The following is an 18,678-nucleotide window of genomic DNA, read 5'->3' on the forward strand; positions in this document are numbered from 1 at the left end:
GGGAAGAGTCACATAAAAAATTTTAAACAAATGTAAAAGGGGAGAGGAAACATGTCCATTTAAACAGCTGGACTGGTTGTATCAGTATCAACTGCCTTTATTCTACAGTAGAGTTTCATCTAAGATTGAGCCAGAAGAGAGGGTGTCTCTATCCATTTTATTTTGAGTAAATACAATAGATACAATTAGAACCTTAGTGTAATTTTGCTACATTTTTCCATAAAAAGAGCTAATTAAGGATTATAAAACCTCCAACTTTCCGAAGTGCTTAAAATGTTACTATCGCTTCACATTTATAAAGACTGTGTATGACCTGAATATCCCAGTCATGCAAGCATTTGTTCAATTGTTAAATACTTAGTGAACTGGTATCTGGAAGTTTTACACGTGGAAAAATGCACATTTCTGGCATGCGGCCTTAATGAAGGTGTACATAAGATACAAAGCCTTGTCTTGGAAAAATGAACTACAGACTTAACTAGATAATTTTGTTTCAGACCAGTTAAAATGTAAAATATAAGCTACCATAGAATTTAATTGTACACTGTTAAGTTTCAATTTCTGTATCAAGAGACAATTTTTTTTTTCATTTTTTTGGGACTGGCCCACAGCTACAGCCATATTGGACAGATGTTTTTAACTCTAAACGCAATGTAGAATTACCTATCATTTCTTTGCTATGCAGATTGAATATTTCACGAACATTCAAAAACACCCATTTATGGTTTGAACTTATGTCTATTGTTTTCTACTACAAAATGTACTGTTTACAGATGGAAAATTCTGTCTTTGATAAGTGGTGAGGAATTGCTCACAACCATCAGTTACATACAGAGACATACTACAAATAACGCTGGGAAGTGATATATTACAGTTACCAAAATATATCCAGTAACAATCCTCATCTAGGAATTCCAAATGATCATACTCAACAGCTGGCCCCATTTGCAAGACTTGGTCAATGGAAAATACTGCTCCTTTTCTCTCCCATATGTTTCTCCACCTTCTCTATTGCCATCTTTGTGAAAGCAGAGTGGCATGCTGTCTTATCATTCCTGTTCCCTAATTATCCTCAATTGACAGTAATGAATGCAGGCAAGGTGATTAAGCAATGTGGCAACCCATTTTTATTAGTTTATGTTTAAGGCCAAGAAAATTTTAGTGAAGAGGGGCTAGAGGTGCTTTATCATGAGAGGGAAGTGCTGTGGAGTATTTATTTTTAAAAGTCAATGACTTCCTTGCAAGACAGTTACTATCAATTTTGAAGTTATTTTGAATTAAAGGTAATCTGATTTTAGAAAAAGAAAAAAACCAACATGTAGAATACACTTACAGAGGTGACCAACCTTTTTAGAGTTGCTTGATTTTGCTGTAACTTGAAGTTTTTACAAAAAAGTGCTGAATTGTATTTTTCAATTCCAAAGACTTGATTTTGTGTTAATAATTTAATACTAAACTATACAAACATGCTTGAGATAACAAAACTGGTGTAAAGCAACTATCTTAACCCATATGTAGTCTGGTTTTGGGGTCTGAAATTACTATAAACTTATTCAGCTTGATCAGCTAGAATCAAATATTCTGGATAATGGTTATTACATATGTAACCATAGATACATGCATATACAGACACACATATGTATACATATATACACATATTCACATAAAAGAATTATGAATTTTTAGCCTATTATTGGACACTAAACTTCACAGTTTAACCTTTGGTTATGCAGAAAGCACTGGTTGGTACCCTGCAGCACTTTGGAGTCATATTTATGGTTATGAATCAGTAAGCTTATGAACTAATGAAATACAGGAGTGTCTGAGGAGAGTTTCCTCTCCACTGGACTCACTTACAGAACTGAGTACTAAAACTAGAGTTATAAGAGGTGGTATTGATTTTTTTGATTGTATCCATGTGAAGTATATGCAATATAAAACATTTCAGCCTTATTAGGCAAATATGGTACCCCAAAATAAATTATGTAGAGACTAGGTCCAAAGTGTACAAAAACACAGCATGTTTCATAGGGTCCAAAATGAGGGGGACAATAGCCATGAGACAGCAGAGTCAGATGTATGTGTCAACACTCCTACTTCACACTGCTATTGATGAACCTCTTAAATTTATCTTTGTACCTAAATTTGCTTTTATAAGCTAACTCTGCCAGATTAGTAAACTGAACTTTACCCTTTTGCATTTTAAGAATCTAAACCTTGTTACACAAATCTAAACCCTGTTACAGTTCCCACCCAACTCCCCACAATTTCTGATTATTACATCAGAAATCTTCAAAAAACACTTTTGAAGAAAAAAATTTATTTTTATTCATTTATGCAAAGACAGTATCAGCAATAGGTAACAGAAACATATTTCTAAGTTTAGAATTAATTTTCCATTTTGAAAGGTTCAGGACTTTATCACTTTTATCTTACTCTTTTAAATACTTCACTCCAACAAAGGCAAACATTTATTCCCTAACTTTTCCTTAAGGTCATATTGGAATAATTACAACTAGCTCTTTAGAATATAGGTATCATTTATAGAAATCTGGAGACTTAATCACAGAATGATATATGTCAGAATGTCAAAGCACTAAAAAAGCTACAGATAATTTTTTAATGGACAAATGGTGCTTTCAATTTCTCAGGTGTAATAAAGCCCTCTTGGGAATTCTAAAGTTAAAAGACTCTTTCCTTCAGATTCAGAATGAAAATTTTGAGAAAAAATAGACCCCACTGGGCGCTAGTAATATGGCCCATAGTAACTACATTAATTTAGAGTCTCCATGTTTTAGGGATGAAGCCATTGAAAGGCCAGAAAGCCACTTTAAACTCATGTCCATGGCAGATAAAATGATAAAGACACAATTGTTTCCCTTAGAAAGGTATTATATCCCATGGCTACCATTCCAGGGCTTGGCCCTTGAACTGCTCATACAGCTACTTTCATTCTTTAGATCACCAGTTCTAAGAGCAAACCTCCTAAAAGACTAGTAAAAGAGGTGGGGAAAACAAGACTGTGGGTATAGCAAAAGAGCTCTGGGGCTCCAGCTGTGTGTCACAATGTAAAATGAGGACACCTGCTAATCTAGAAACAATGTTAACTTACTCAGTTAAGAATTCTAGCACGTTCTTAAGATATACTTACTAAACAACTTCATATACAGGTATAGTTATATATAACTAAACAACTTTCGTGGTTTAGAAATATTAAAACTACCTACTTTGACTCTTCTGGACATATTTTACTTTACAAAAGGAAATATAACAGGTTAAAAAACAAAAATAAAAATCTATAGCAAATAACTAATACTTCAATGTTTTTATAAAAACAATTCTTTTTCGCATACTCTGATTAACCTTTGAGTGACATAAAGAAGTTACAGCATTCTTTAATACCAGTTTTTGCACAATTAGACATAGTCATTAAGTTTAGCATTTCAAAGAACAATGTTTTTACAAAAAAGAATGGTAACTCCTTGAGAAAGAGTTTAGTTTGTTAGTAAAGTTTAGTTTGTCTTGGATTCTTTAAAAAATTGGGCCCAGAATTTTAGTTATCTTAATTACTATCTCAATCAAATTAGATACGTATGTGTAGATTCTAGATAAAAGATAAAATATTTTTAATAAACATATGTATGACTCACTGATTGGACTGTTTGCTTGGAGTCTGTTTTACTGGGTTTAGATAAGAAAACTTCAATAAAGCTAACTACATATTGAGTGCCACTAATTAAAAATACCATTTTAAAAATTTTGCTTTTGTGGTAAATTTCTAGATAAATCATAAATGCAAAACTCAATATTGTAAATACTGTACTGTTCACAGGTACTTGCAGAAATGAAATGCTTGTATTCAGACTATCAAAATTCTTGTCTTTCAAATTCGGTTTTAAAAACTTTTTTTTTTGAAAATCAGTATTTCCTTTTTAACACTTAAAATGCAAATTTCAACTTTTTAAAAATCCTTGCAGATAAATCTTAATTTACTTTCAGTCTCAATTATTTTTACTTTCTGCAATATATTCAACACAGAACCAGGTTCTAAACAAACATCTAATGAAGAACAGTTTCAATGTAAGATTAAACTAGAGTTGAATAATACAACTTATACAGGAAGTTTCAGTGTGATTTACCAAAATTCGGAATTTCTGTAATAGTGGAAAACTTTCAGCTTAATATTCAAAACCAGCAACTTCCCATGAAACTGGATAGCTGAGAAGATCAAACAGATTTAAATACTGCCCAGCTTCTTCTAAAGTGATGCACTCTTTTAACCTGGAAAACATAGAAATAGTAATTTTATTTTACCGAAAATTTCTGATGACTACCATGGATCTGAAAATTGTCAAAACTTAAACCATTTGTTTTGGGTTTAAACATTACAAATAATGAGATAAAAAGATGATTCTTTTTGAGAAGGATTTTTGAACACTGGGATAATAAATATACCAAGATGGCTAATTTTATTAAACAGTTTAGTTAAAAAAGAAATCAATAATAAATCCCAGTAAACTCAGGAATAACAGGACTTAGACTCAATGTCATTTTTTTTTTTTTACTTCTTAGTTAATAATTTTGCAGTAATGTCCCAAAGACAGCTGTAGAAAATGAAATTGTAAAGAATACTGTTTTCACTAACTGAACTGCATCTAATAGGAACCACAGCTTGCAAACAGCTCTCCAATCTGAAATTTCATGTTTTTAGGTTAAAATATGTACGTTTTTGGCATTTTAAGACATATCATTAACCTATAAAGGTATATCATATTTAGAAATGAAGATAAAAATTTAAAATACATGCAAAACTTTCTTTTCACTCTATGTTCCCTACGGTGCAGAGAGAAGTGAGATGCCTTACACAGAGGAATGGGAATGAGCAAACAAGTAATAATATAATAGTATTTCCTTTTCTATAAAGCTAACTGTGCCCTTTTTCTAAGACTTCAGTTTCACTGTCATATAAATAAAAGTGGTTTCTGGAAGTTACCTCATCTGACAAAACAGTGATACACTATTTAGGTTAAAATCTAGAAAACTGGTCACCAACATGTATTTTCAGAGGTCATGTAGGAAACAAGATTGTGAAGGGGATAGAGAATTAAGACAACGAAGAGTGAAATTAGTTACGGAAATTGTTAAGTACATTCAAAAATACCTCAGGCATTCTAATTCAATACAACAACATGTAGTCAATCAAAGTAGGTCTAGATGTCAGACAACTGCAGGATGCCAACTTCTGATTCCTCTCCCAAATAAGCAGAAAACTCTGAAGTTTTAAAGGGAGTCTTCTGTCTAACACCGGGTGAGAACTCAAGTTTAAAAATATTTTCTGGACTGGGCATGGTGGCTCACACCTGTAATTCCAGCATTTTGGGAGGCTGAGGCAGAAGGATCACTTGAGCCCTGGAGTTCACGACAAGCCAGGGAAATACGGTAAGATGCTCTCTCTTTTAAATAAAAAAAAAAAATCTTTTGGCTGGGCGTGGTGGCTCATGCCTGTAATCCCAGCACTTTGGGAGGCCGAGGCAGGAGGATTACAAGGTCAGGAGATCGAGACCATCCTGGCTAACAAGGTGAAACCCTGTCTCTAATAAAAATACAAAAAAATTAGCCAGGTGTGCTGTCATGTGCCTGTAGTCCCAGCTACTGGGAAGGTGCAGGCAGGAGAATGGCATGAACCCAGGAGGCGGAGCTTGCAGTGAGCTGAGATGGTGCTGTCTCAAAAAAAAAAAAAAAAAAAAATTAACTAGCCAAGTGTGGTGGTGCATGTCTGTAGTCCTAACTATTTCGGAGGCTGAGGCAGAAGGATCCCTTGAGTGAAGGAGATTGAGGTTGTAGTAAGTCGTGATTGCGACACTGCACTCCAGCCAAGGTGACCAAACGAGGTCAACTCAAAAAAAAAAAAAAAGATTATCTTCTGCTTTGAAAATCATTTAAGTAGTACTGTAGACACCAATGTAATCATTAGAACTTTGGGCAAGGTAAGCTGATGTACAATTCCAGTTCTTTCTTTTCTAAATTGTAGAATGAAGCAACAAGAGAACCAACGTCAACTTTAAATATGTTTACTCCCTGTTGCAATGATGTTAAGAACTTAATGCTGCCATATGGCTCTACTCTTCTACATTATACAGGAGATCAATAATATAACCCTTTAAAAAGGCTGAGCTTCATCCTATATCCAGTCACAGATGGGGGGAAAAAAAAAGCTAGTTCTGTTTTAAGGCACAAAGTAATGGTTAAACATTCCTTTTGTATGTCAACTGTGTAGCCAGTTTTGACAAATCTGGCAGTTCCACTAAAGGTTAAACATGACTTAGCAATTCCATTCCCAAGTGTATATGCAAGAGAAATAAGAATATCCATCCACACAATAACTTGTACATGAATGTTCACAGCATTATTTATAACAGCTAAAAAGTGGAAATAATCCAAATGTCTTTAACAGATGAATGGATGAACAGAATGAGGAAGTATCTATAAATAAAAAAGTGAAGTTCTGATACATGCTAGAATATTGATGAACCGTGAAAACATTATGCTGAGTGAAAAAATCCAGTCACAAAAGGCCACATTATATATGATTCCATATACATGAAAGTCCAGGAGAGGATAATCCTTACAGAAAGAAAGTAAATTAGTGGTTGCCTAGGGATACACGAGTTCCAGGAAAATGGCAGGTGACTGCTAAGGTAGGCGTGTGATTTTTGGGGTGATTTAAATATTCTGAAAATGATTGTGGTCATGGCTGCACAACTTCAAATATATGAAAAAACAGTGAAGGGCACACTTTAAGTAGGTAAATTGTATTTCTCATATTATTTCAATAAATCTATTATTTAAAAAACACCTTCCCTTTATTAACCAGAATATTTCTTTCCCATTGGACTGACCAAGTTAGTTCCTTTTCATATTCATAGACTTAGAACTACAAGTACCCAGAAACCTTTAGTACTGTACCTTCTCATTTTAGAGTTGTAAAAACTGGAGATTTAATAAGATTTATCTACTCAACATAGAAAGTGGGATCAGAAATCAGATCTTTCTGGAATTCAACTAGCCACATTCTCTTCTAATTCACCAACTCTGAATCAACCTATACTTCTTTTTACTCAACTTTTTACTGCTTCACTTTATCCCTTCACACTGTTCAGGTGTATCATCTGAGTAAACCATTTCTTTTCTTTAGTTCAATATGTATGCATTAAGTTCTACTTCTTCGTCTTTTTTTTTTTTTTTTTTTTTTTGAGACAAGGTCTCTCACTCTGTTGCCCAGGCTGGAGTACAATGGCACGATCATGGCTCAATGCAGCCTCAACTTCCCAGGCTCAAGCGATCCTCCTATCTCAGCCTCCTCTGGAGTAGTTGGGACTACAGGCATGTACCATCACAACTGGCTAATTTTTGTATTTTTTGTAGAGATAGGGTTTGCCATGTTACCCAGGGTGGTCTTGAACTCCTGAGCTCAAGCAATCCATCCACCTCAGCCCCCAAAAGTGCTGGGATTACAGGCTGCACCTGGACAAGATCTGCTTTCTGTATCTAAAATTTTCTTTTACTATTTCGTCAAGGCAGTCAATTAACCCTCTTCTCTAGTAAACCCTTGCAGTCACAAATTTCTGCTGCAAGATTCTTCCCTAAATGTCACTACACTGTATCAAGGTTCGGCAGCAGAAAATGCACTCCAGGTAAAACCCACTCTGGTTTACTGGGTTACAATCAAATGCCAACAGTTCAATTAAATGCTCTAAGAAATCTCAAAATACATACACCACAGGAAAACAGTTTAAGGCTAACAGGTGCTTTTAAATTATGCATACTGCTCCTTTCATACCTTGAAGTAGTCATCCTGAGTAACAACAGAATTTATCAGTCTGTTCTCTTGATTAAACAGACAAGATACCACCGTTTGTATGCTTCGGTCCACAGATTTCTGAAACATAGAAGTTTTCAGTAATATAAAGATAACTCTTTCTTTCACTCACTTTTATTTTTTTGATGGTTTAATGAACATATTAGTTTATTTCTAAAGAAATGCAAAAAAAAAAAAAAAAAAAAAGCTAAAAGAGGCTCTGAGCAGTAACTCATGCCTGTAATCCCAGAACTTTGTGAGGTCGAGGCGGACTGACCACTTGAGATCAGGAGTTCAAGACCAGCCTGGCCAACATGGCAAAACCCTGTCTCTACTAAACCCCATCTCTACTAAAAATTAGCTGGGTGTGGTGGTGGACATCCGTAATCCCATCTACTCAGGAGGCTGAGGCAGGGAGAACTGCTTGAACCCAGGAGACAGAAGTCGCAGTGATCCGATATCACACCACTGCACTTTCAGCCTGGGCAACACTGTGAGACTCCATCTCAAAAAAAAAAAAAAAAAAAGACATTCATAAAAATGAGATTCACAGTTGTTACCACACATCACTCAGTGTGTAGTTTTCTGACAAATCAAAGAATTACTTTAGAACTTTAGTGACAGAATACTGGTTTAAAAAGCCCAATTTTTTAAATCCCTAATTGAACTCCAATGTTTCAAGAAAAAATACTCAGGACAAAACCTGACAATTATACTGTAACATTATGTTTTAATATTTATTTGCATTTTTAAATCAGGTATCAAATCAAGGAATTTACATTCCATTGGGACTTCTTCAGTATTATACATATTACCAGCACATCAACTACTTCCACACTCTCACCTATTTAACAGAACTTACGTGATGCAAGAGTGACAGTATTGTTATTACAGAAATTTGCAGTAATGATAAAATGAAAAAACAACCCTGTCTATTTCAATATTTGAATAATTACTACTGACTTCACTGTTGGGAACTTCTGCCACACGTTATGGAGAGCATGCCATAAATATTTTCCACTGCTTAAGATGAAAATTGTTGTAAAAGAAAAGGGAAACAAAATTCATACTAATTCTTCTTTTGAGGAGCAGAATAGATGTTTCCCTTTTGTGGGCCATTTCCAGAGGGTGTAGTAGTTTCATGAATTAAGCATTCATTTGGCACAACATCACCTCCTGTATCAACTTTACTACAGTGATAATAAAGAGCTGATTAAGCCTATATTTAAAATAATGAAATATAATTAAACAGATACATGAAACTTTTAAAAGCCACTTATTTATTCTTCAAAAAGGTGAGCTGGTATCAAAAGTTTCAATGTAGGCTGTGTTGAAATTCAATTGTATTACTTCAGAAATCTTGTTTTAAATGAAAAGTTGAAATACATTAAGGCAGCCTTTTGTTTTAAAATGTCTTCCAGAAATCAACATAATCAGAACTAGAAGGACTATAAGAAACGAATGCAGTAAGGGAGTGTTTGAGAATTTTAGCACTTATTATACCCTTCAAATATCCAATTGTGATGCAAGACAGCAGCTCTGGTGTGTTAGAGGTAATACTTTTGGTTTCATTACTATTCTTATGAGTAATTAGCAGCAAAACATTTGTTTCTCTTCAACAAATTTTTTATGGCTGGTAAAGCCAGAGGCATATTCTAGGCAGATACATGCCAATTCTAAAGCCACATTAACACTACTATTCCTGGATTATATCATCTATCAACAAGTAACTGAACACTTATCAGATATGTGGACCAGCCATTGTTTCAGCACACAAAAATCTGAGAGAGAAAAAGGCACTGTTGCTCCATGGGAGTTTACAACTGGGTTAAAAACAAGGTAACAAAATGTAAAACATTAATATAAGGCACCATTTAAAAATATCTATAGGCATATATGAAATAGAAAAAAAATTCAAGAAAGATGAAGTATGTTTCACTAATTCACTTTACTCAATAACCCCTTTTGCTATTCAACAGGCCACTGTGATGGCATCTTAAAAAAAAAAAAGGAAAACAAAATTATTCATATATTCCTACACGTTTTGAAAAACACATGAGATATACAATATTGAAGCACTTATCATGTTGGCTCCTTTGTTATTAAAATGAAAGAGGCGAAGAGTAGGAAAAAGAAGTACTTTGTTTCTATTCCCTCATGTTTTTGTTGTTACTTCTGTATATAAAACCTCACCGCTTTCCCAATTTTCTGGAGTTGGCATTGTGGAAATCTCAAAGATACTAGTTCTTTCAATTTATTATTTATTACTATAGACATGATTATGGGTCACAGATACAGTCATATCTATGAAAAGAGGCCCAGAGAACTATTATCCTCAAGCAGCCAGTTAAAATAATAAAAAACTGTAATTCTGTGCTCTAAGAATGGGGTAATAATTTTATTTCACTCTATCTCCCTAAAAAAAAATTATGAAACTCAGTTTGGATATTTCAGCTATTTGATAGCAAACACACAAAAAAATAGATGCTGAAATACAGATGGGGACACCAAATCTCAGGAAACTGTTCTACAGAAAAGTCATTGCTAAGTATAGTTATTCCATTACTTCTAAATAATACAGAGGTCTTCACTACAGACCAATTCTAAGTATTTTCTTAAATTTTAGGTACATTCCTCTAGATTAAAATGACTATCCAGGCAATTTGTATAAACAAGTTAAAGGCCTCAATAATATCTGAAAGTAAAACATTTTATTCCCTCTTCAATTACCTGATGATTATATACAGGCAACTGATATCCAGTGATGATCTGACCTGGTGAACCTGGATAAGTAGGATACGCCTAAAAGTAAGTTTACAGAAAGAATTAATTAATACGGTAAAACATTTTTTTAAATTAGAAAGAAATATTATTCCCAATATAAAAAAAATGAAAAACTTGAAAATATTTCTTACTTTTCTATATACAACAATGCAGAATTCTAAATGAATGACTTTAGGAAAAAAGAAACATTCTCTGTCAAGTGCTAAGTCCCGTTGGGTGGCGCGGGGGAACAGACAAATTACAAAGTAGTGACCATTTCACCAGGCAAAGTTTACCTTACTGTGTACTTATTCCCACCCAAAAGTTATTTCTTACACTGGTGATAAGGTTCCATTAAGATAGATTTGCTATTTATTTGTCAATATACTTCCAGACAGTTTTGTGTTTGACAGTATTATAGGTTAATATGTAGTTCTCCTATAGATATTATGGTTTTTTTGGTACCTCATTTTGAAAAACTAAGGGGAGTATATAATCCAAAACTGGAGAAGAGGCAGTACAACGTCTTACATATTTCAATAAATACTTATTGTTTGAAAACATATAGGTAGCAGCATACATGAATACACCCGGATTCACCATGTATTGGCTCACTGTGAATGTCAGAAACAAGGAGGGCTGTTTTCCTAGCCATTATTTAGAGAAGGAAAAAGAAGAGGAGGTATACCCTACATGTTTCAAGTACATGAAAAATGCCAACAAATGAGAGACACTGAAGAACTATTTCACTACTATTTTGTTACTTTATTTTCCATCAAAGAAAATGTCTTTTAAACTAAGACATAAATAAAATGAACTAAGAAGAAAATAAACATTATTTATCACCAGTAAGTGATAGAGTATGTCAAATCTTACTTTAATTATCAAAATTACCAGGATCAGAGAAATCAGATGCCAAAAATTCACAGGATTTATATGTATAGTAAAACACATCAGAAATCTACATATTTCAGAACCAGAATTTATCCAGCAGTTTACATGAGCAGTCATCTGGAAATCACTGCAAGTAAAGAAGAGCTAGATGAACTGCTAACCTTAGAGAACAATAAACTAGGCAGAAACGTAAGAACAGCCGCTTTCAAATATTTTTGCAACTAGTTATAAGTGGGGAAAGCAGCTTGGGTGTTTTAGAGGTAATACTCCTTTTTATTTGTATTCTTATTTAAGAATAATTAACAGCAAAACATTTCCATTTCTCTTCAATTTTTTTTTTTTTTTTTTTTTTTTTTTTTTTTTTTTTTTTTTTTTGCGGCTGGTAAAGCCAGAGGCAGATTCTAGGCAGATGCTAATTCTAAAGTAACATTAATACTACCTTTCTTAGATTACTCACTCTATCAACAAGTAACTGAACACTTACTATGTGGACAGCCACTGCTTAAGCACACTAAAACCCGAGAGAGAAAAAGGCACTGTGGTGTCCCTGGGAGATTATAATTGGGTTAAAAAGAAAGCAACAAAACATTAATATGAAGAACCACTTAAAATATTTATAGGCATATATGTTATGGAAAATAATCAAGAAACAACAGGAAGTACACGGTAGACTACTTCACTTTACCAGAGGACAAACTTACCTCCTTTGATCTCCAACAGGCCACTGTGGTGGCATCTTAAAAACAAAAAAAAGGAAACCAAAATTATTCAAATATTCCTACACATTTTCAAAAACACATGAGATACATAATATTGAGGTACTTATGCTGACTCCTTTATTATTATTATAATAAAAGAAACAGAATGGAAAAAAGAAATACTTTATGGTTTTAATCCCTGACACTCGTGTTGCTACTTCCACATATAAAACCTATTTCCTCAATTTTTTGGATTTTGGCATTGTGGAAATCTCAAATATGTTAGTTTTTTGAATTTATTATAATGGATATGATTATTGGTCACAGATACAGTCATATCTATGAAAAGAGAACCAGAGAACAACTATCGTTGTTTTAGCATTTTAGCAGCCTGCTAAAATGAAAATAAATATAATTTGAATTCTGTGCTCTAAGAATTGGGTAATAATTTTATTCACTCTATATCCCTAAAAAATTCATGAAAGTCGGGCTGGATGTTTCATTCAGCTATTCGACAGGAAAGGTGAATACTACATGCTGAAATATAGAAGGACACCAAATCTCAAAAAACTGTTCTACAGAAAAGTTATTGCCAAGTATATTTCTGTCAAAATACTCCATTACGGCTAAGTAATACAGAGGTCTTCATTCTAGACTAATTCTAAATGTTTTCCTAAATTATAGGTATATTTCATGAGTTTAAAATGACAAACTATTCAGGAAATTTGTATAAACAAGTTAATGGCCTCAACAATATCTGAAAGCAAATCACTTTACTCTCTCCTACATTACTTGATAATTATACACAGGCAACTGATATCCAGTGGTGACTGAACTGGTGAATTTGGATAAGTAGGAAATGCCTGAAAATAAAGTTTATAGAAAGAATGAATACGATAAACCATTTTTTTAAAATTAGAAATATCATTGCCAATATCACAACATGAAAAACTTTAAAATATTGTTTTTCTATATACAATAATGCAGAATTCTAAAGGAATGACTGACTTTATGAAGAAAAATATTCTCTGTTAAGTGCTACATTTTGGGTGGGGGAACAAATGACAAAGTAGTGACTATTTCACCAGGCCAAGTTTATTTATACTGTGTACTAATTCACACCCAGAAGTTATTTCTTTCACTGGCAATAATACTCCATTAAGACAGATTTCAATGTAAGTTAGATAAATACATTTGCTATTTCCCTGTAAAGATACTTCTAGACTGTTTTGTATTAGACATTATAGGGTAATATTTAGTTTTACAGATGTTATAGCTTTTTCTGTACTTCATTTCGAAAAACTAAGTGCAGTATATAATCCGTAACCAGAGTAGACATAGTACAGTATCTTGTATGTTTCAATAAATACTTCTTGTTTGAAAATATGTAGGTAGTAGCATACATGAATACACCCAGATTCAATAATAGCTCACAGTAAATGTTAGAAACAAGTAGGGCTTTTTTTTCTAGCCTTCGTTCACAGAACGAAAAAGCAACAGAGGTATACCCTACACGTTTCAAGTACATGGAAAACGTCAACAAATAAGAGACACTGAAGAACTATTTCACTACTATTCTGTTACTGTATTTTCCATCAAAGAAAATATCTTTTAAACTAAGACATATATAAAATGAACTAAGAAGAATATAAACGTTATTTATCACCAATAAGTGACAGAGTATGTCAAATCCTACTTTAAGTATCAACGTAACCAGGATCAGAGAAATTAGATGCCAGAAACTTATAGGATTTACAGATATATACTAAACCACATGAGAAGTCTACCCATTCCAGAAGCAGAATATACCCAGAAGTCAGCAATTTATATGAGGAGGCATCTGGAAATCACTTAAAATAAAGGATATCTAGATGACTTGCTAACCTTAGAGAAGAATAAAGTAGGCAGACAAAAAGGAGAGCTGCTTTTATTCACTTTAGGAACTGGTTATATGGAGGGAAAGCAGCTCAGGTGATTTAGAGGTAATACTCTTGTTTATTCCTACTCTTATTTAAGAGTAATTAACAGCAAAACATTTCTGTTTCTCTTCAAGAAATTTTTTATTGCTGGTAAAGCCAGACGGAGATTCTAGAGGGATACATATTAATTCTCAAGCCACATTACTACTACCTTTCTTAGATTATATAGTCTATCATCATGTGGACCAGCCATTGCTTAACTACACAAAAACCTGAGAGAGAAAAAGGCACTGTTGCTCCCTCTAGAGTTTATAATTGGGTTAACAAGAAAGTAAAAAAATAAAATAAAATAAAACAACAATATGAAGAACCACTTAAAAATATTTATAGGCATATATGACACAGAAAAAAAGCAAGAATGAACAGGGAGTGTATGTTTGGCTAATTCACTTAACCTCAAGTACAACATAACCCCTTTGCTCCCCAACAGGCCACTGTGGTGGCATCTTAAAAAAAAAAGAAACCAAAACTATTAAATTATTCCTACACATTTTCAAAAACACATGAGACGTACAATATTGAAGTACTTATTCTGCTATCTCCTTTTTTTAAAAGAAGTAACAGAATCGAAAAACGTTAAATACTTTGTGTTTCTAGTCCCTGACGTTCTTGTAACTCACATACATGAAACCTCCCATTTTTCCCAATTTTCTGGAGTTGGCGCTGTGGAAATCTCAAAGATACTAGTTCTTTCTGTATCTAATAATTATATCTAATTACCATAGATATAATTATGGGTCATAGATAGTCATATCTATAAACAGAGATCCAGAGAACTACCATCATGAAACAGCCAACTAAAATAAAAATATAATTGGAATGCTGTGCTCCAAAAAGCGGGTGGTAATTTCATTTCACTCTATCTCCCTAAAAAATTCATGAAAGTCAGTATGGATATTTCATCCAGCTATTTGACAGTAATGATGAAAACCACATTCTGATATAAAGAAGGGGACACCAAATCTCAGAAAACAGTTCTACAGAAAAGTTATTGCCAAGTATATTCCTGTCAAAACATTACTCCATTACTTCTAAATAATACAGAGGTCTTCATTCCAGACTAATGCCAAGTGTTTCTTAAATTTTATGCACACTTCACTAGTTTAAAATGACCAACTATTCAGGCAATTTGTATAAACAAGTTAAAGGCCTCAATAATATCTGAAAGCAAATCATTTTACTCCCTCTTACGTTACCTGATAATTATATACAGGCAACTGATGTCCAGTGATGACCTGAACTGGTGGATCTGGATAAGTAGGATATGCCTGAAAATCAATTACACAGAAAGAATGAATTAACATGGTAAATCATTTTTTTTAATTAGAAAGAAATATCAATCCCAACATAACAAAAATATGAAAAATTTGAAATACTAGTTATTTTTCTATGTACAACAATGCAGAATTGTAAATGATTGACTGATGAAGAAAGAAATATTTTCTGTCAAGTTCTACCCTTGGGTGTGGAGGGGGAACAGTCAAATGACAAAAGAGTTGAGTATTTCACCAGGGTAAGTTTGCTTTACTTATACTGTGTCCTTATGTCTACTCAGAAATTATTTCTTACACTGATGATAAGGCTGTAATAAGACAGATTTCAGTTTAAGTTAAATTAATACATTTGCTATTTGCCTGTAAAAATACTTCTAGACTGTTTTGTATTTGACAATATTATAGGGTAATATGTAGTTCTAGAGATGTTACAGCTTTTTCTGTACTTCATTTCGAAAAACTAAGTGCAGTATACAATCTAATACTGGAAAAGAGACAGTATAATGTCTTCTATGTTTCAATAAATACTTACTGTTTGAAAACATATAGGTAGCAGCACACATGAATACACCCAGATTCAAAAATGGCTCATAGTAAATGTTAGAAACAAGTAGGGCCTCTTTTCTAGCCATTGTTCAGAGAAGGAAAAAGAAGAAGAGGTATACCCTACACGTTTCAAGTACGTGAACTGTCAACAAGTGAGACACACCAAGAACTATTTCACTACTATTGTGTTACTTTATTTTCCATCACAGAAAATGTCTTCTAAACTAGGACATAAATAAAATGAACTATGAAGAAAATAAACATTATTTATCACCAATAAGTGATAAGAGTATGTTAAATCCTTCTTTAAATAGCAAAGTAACAGGGATCAGGGAAATTAGATGCCAGAAAATCATGGGATTTATAGATATGTTAAACCATATCAGAAATCTACCCATTCCAGAACCAGAATATATCCAGAAGTCAGCAATTTACATTAGGAAGCATCTGGAAATCATTTCACATAAAGAATAGCTAGATGAATTGCTAAACTTAGAGAAGAATAAAGTAGGCAGACAGACCATAAGGAGAGCTGCTTTCAAATACTTTAGGAACTAGTTATTTGGGGAAAAGCAACGCGGTTGTTCCAGAGGTAATACACTTTTTAATCCTTATTTAAGAGTAATTAACAGAAAAACATTGCAAATTTCTTTATCAAATTTTTTATGGTTGGTAAATCCAGATGCAGATTCTAATCAGATACATGTTATTCTAAAGCCAAATTAATACTACCTTTCTTTGATAAAGGCACATTAGGTCTACCTTTCTTTGATTATACAGTCTATCAACAAGTAACTGAACACTTATCATTATGTGGATAAGCCATTGCTTAAGCACACAAAATCCTGAGAGAATAAGGCACTGTTGCTCCCATGGGAGTTTACAGTTGGGTTAAAATTGTAACACATTAATATAAAGAACTATTTAAAAAAATTAATAGGCATATGTGACATGGAAAAAAATCAAAAAAGAAGAGGAAGTATACATTTCACTAATTTGCTTTACCAGAGGTACAACATAACTCCTTTGCTCCCCAACAGGCCAACGTAGTGGAATCTTAAAAAAAAAAAAAAAAAGGAAACCAAAGTTATTCAAATATTCCTACACATTTTCAAAAACACATCAGATACCTAATATTTAAGTACTTATCGTGATGGCTCCTTTGTTATTATAAGAAAAGAAACAGAATGGAAAAAAGAAGTACTTTAGATGTCTAATCCTGACATCCTTGTTGTCACTTCTATAAATAAAACCTCGTGGTTTTTCCAAATTTTCTGGAGACGACATTATGGAACTCTCAAAGATATGAGTTCTTTGAATTTATTACCACATACATGATTGTATGTCACAGATATATTTGTATCGTTGAAAAGAGACCCAGAGAACTACTATCATGAAGCAAAAAGCTAAAATAAAAATATGATTAGAATTATGTGCTACAAGAATTAGGTAATAAACTTGATTTCACTGTATCTCCCTAAAAAATTGAAGAAAATCAGTCTGGATATTTCAGCCCTTTGACAGAAAAGATGAAAAAATACATGCTGAAATAAAGAGTGGAACACCAAATCTCAGAAAACTGTTTTACGAAAAGTTATTGCCAAGTATATTCCTGTCAAAATATTATTTCCTCACTTCTAAATAATACAGAGGTCTTCATTACACTTATTCAAAGTGTTTTCTTAAATTTCAAGTACATTTCACTAGTTTAAAATTACAAAATATTCAGGCAATTTGTATAAACAACTTGAAGGCCTACATAGTATCTGAAACTAAAACATTTTGCACTCTCTTCAGTTAGTTACCTGATAATTATATACAGGCAAGTGATATCCAGTGATGACCTGCCATGATGAATTTCGGTAAGTAGGATATGCCTGAAAATAAATTTCACAGAAAGAAAGAATGAATATGGTAAAACATTCTTTTAATTAGAAAGAAATATCATTTCCAATATAACAAAAATATGAACTTTAAAATATTAATTATTTTTCTATTAACAACTATGAAGAATTCTAAATGAATGAATGTCGTTAAGAAGAAAGAAACATTCTCTGTCAATTGCTACCCTTTGGGAGAGAGGGAGAACAAATGACATAGAAGTGACTACTACACCAGGTAAAGTTTACCTTATTCATAGTGTATACCTCAACCCACTCAGAAGTTATTTCTTATACTGGTGATAAGGCTCTATTAAGACAATTTCAATGTAACTTAAATTAATACATTTGCTACTTCTTTGTCAAAATACTTCTAGACTGTTTTGTATTTGACAATATTATAGGACAATATGAAGTTCTTCTACAGATGTTATGGCATTTTCTGTATTTCATTTGGAAAAACTAATGTCAGTATATAATCCAAAAGTGAAAAGAGACAGTATAATGTCTTCTATGTTTCAATAAATACTTACTGATTGAAAACATATAGGTAGCAGCATACTTGAATACACCTAATTCATTAATGGCTCACACAGAATGTGAGCAACAAGTAGGGCTTTTTTTCTAGTCATCGTTCAGAGAAGGCAAAAAAAAGCAGAGGTATACCCCTACATTATTCCATTACATGGAAAATGTCAACACGTAAGACACTGAAGAACTATTTCACTACTATTTTGTTACTTATTTTCCATCAAAGAAAATGTCTTTTAAACTAAGACATAATAA

At 33.0% G+C, this 18,678-nt stretch overlaps 1 protein-coding gene across 1 annotated transcript in view; it reads right to left on the minus strand.

Moving 5' to 3' along the window:
• Positions 1-2,308: 2,308 nt before the first annotated feature.
• The window catches only part of LOC141409523 (uncharacterized), a 62,020-nt gene continuing 45,650 nt past the window's right edge, over positions 2,309-18,678 (minus strand). Inside the window, exons 29-35 of the mRNA XM_074030520.1 lie at positions 17,818-17,889; positions 17,018-17,068; positions 15,389-15,460; positions 12,217-12,251; positions 10,589-10,660; positions 7,841-7,939; positions 2,309-4,281 (exon numbers count right to left, since the gene is read on the minus strand). Coding sequence (XP_073886621.1) covers positions 7,876-7,939; positions 10,589-10,660; positions 12,217-12,251; positions 15,389-15,460; positions 17,018-17,068; positions 17,818-17,889 — 366 coding nt within the window. The 3' untranslated portion in view covers positions 2,309-4,281; positions 7,841-7,875. The remainder of the gene's footprint in view (positions 4,282-7,840; positions 7,940-10,588; positions 10,661-12,216; positions 12,252-15,388; positions 15,461-17,017; positions 17,069-17,817; positions 17,890-18,678) is intronic.

This window comes from Macaca fascicularis, chromosome Y (genome assembly GCF_037993035.2).
Source record: "Macaca fascicularis isolate 582-1 chromosome Y, T2T-MFA8v1.1".
Classification (NCBI taxonomy): Eukaryota; Metazoa; Chordata; class Mammalia; order Primates; family Cercopithecidae; genus Macaca; species Macaca fascicularis.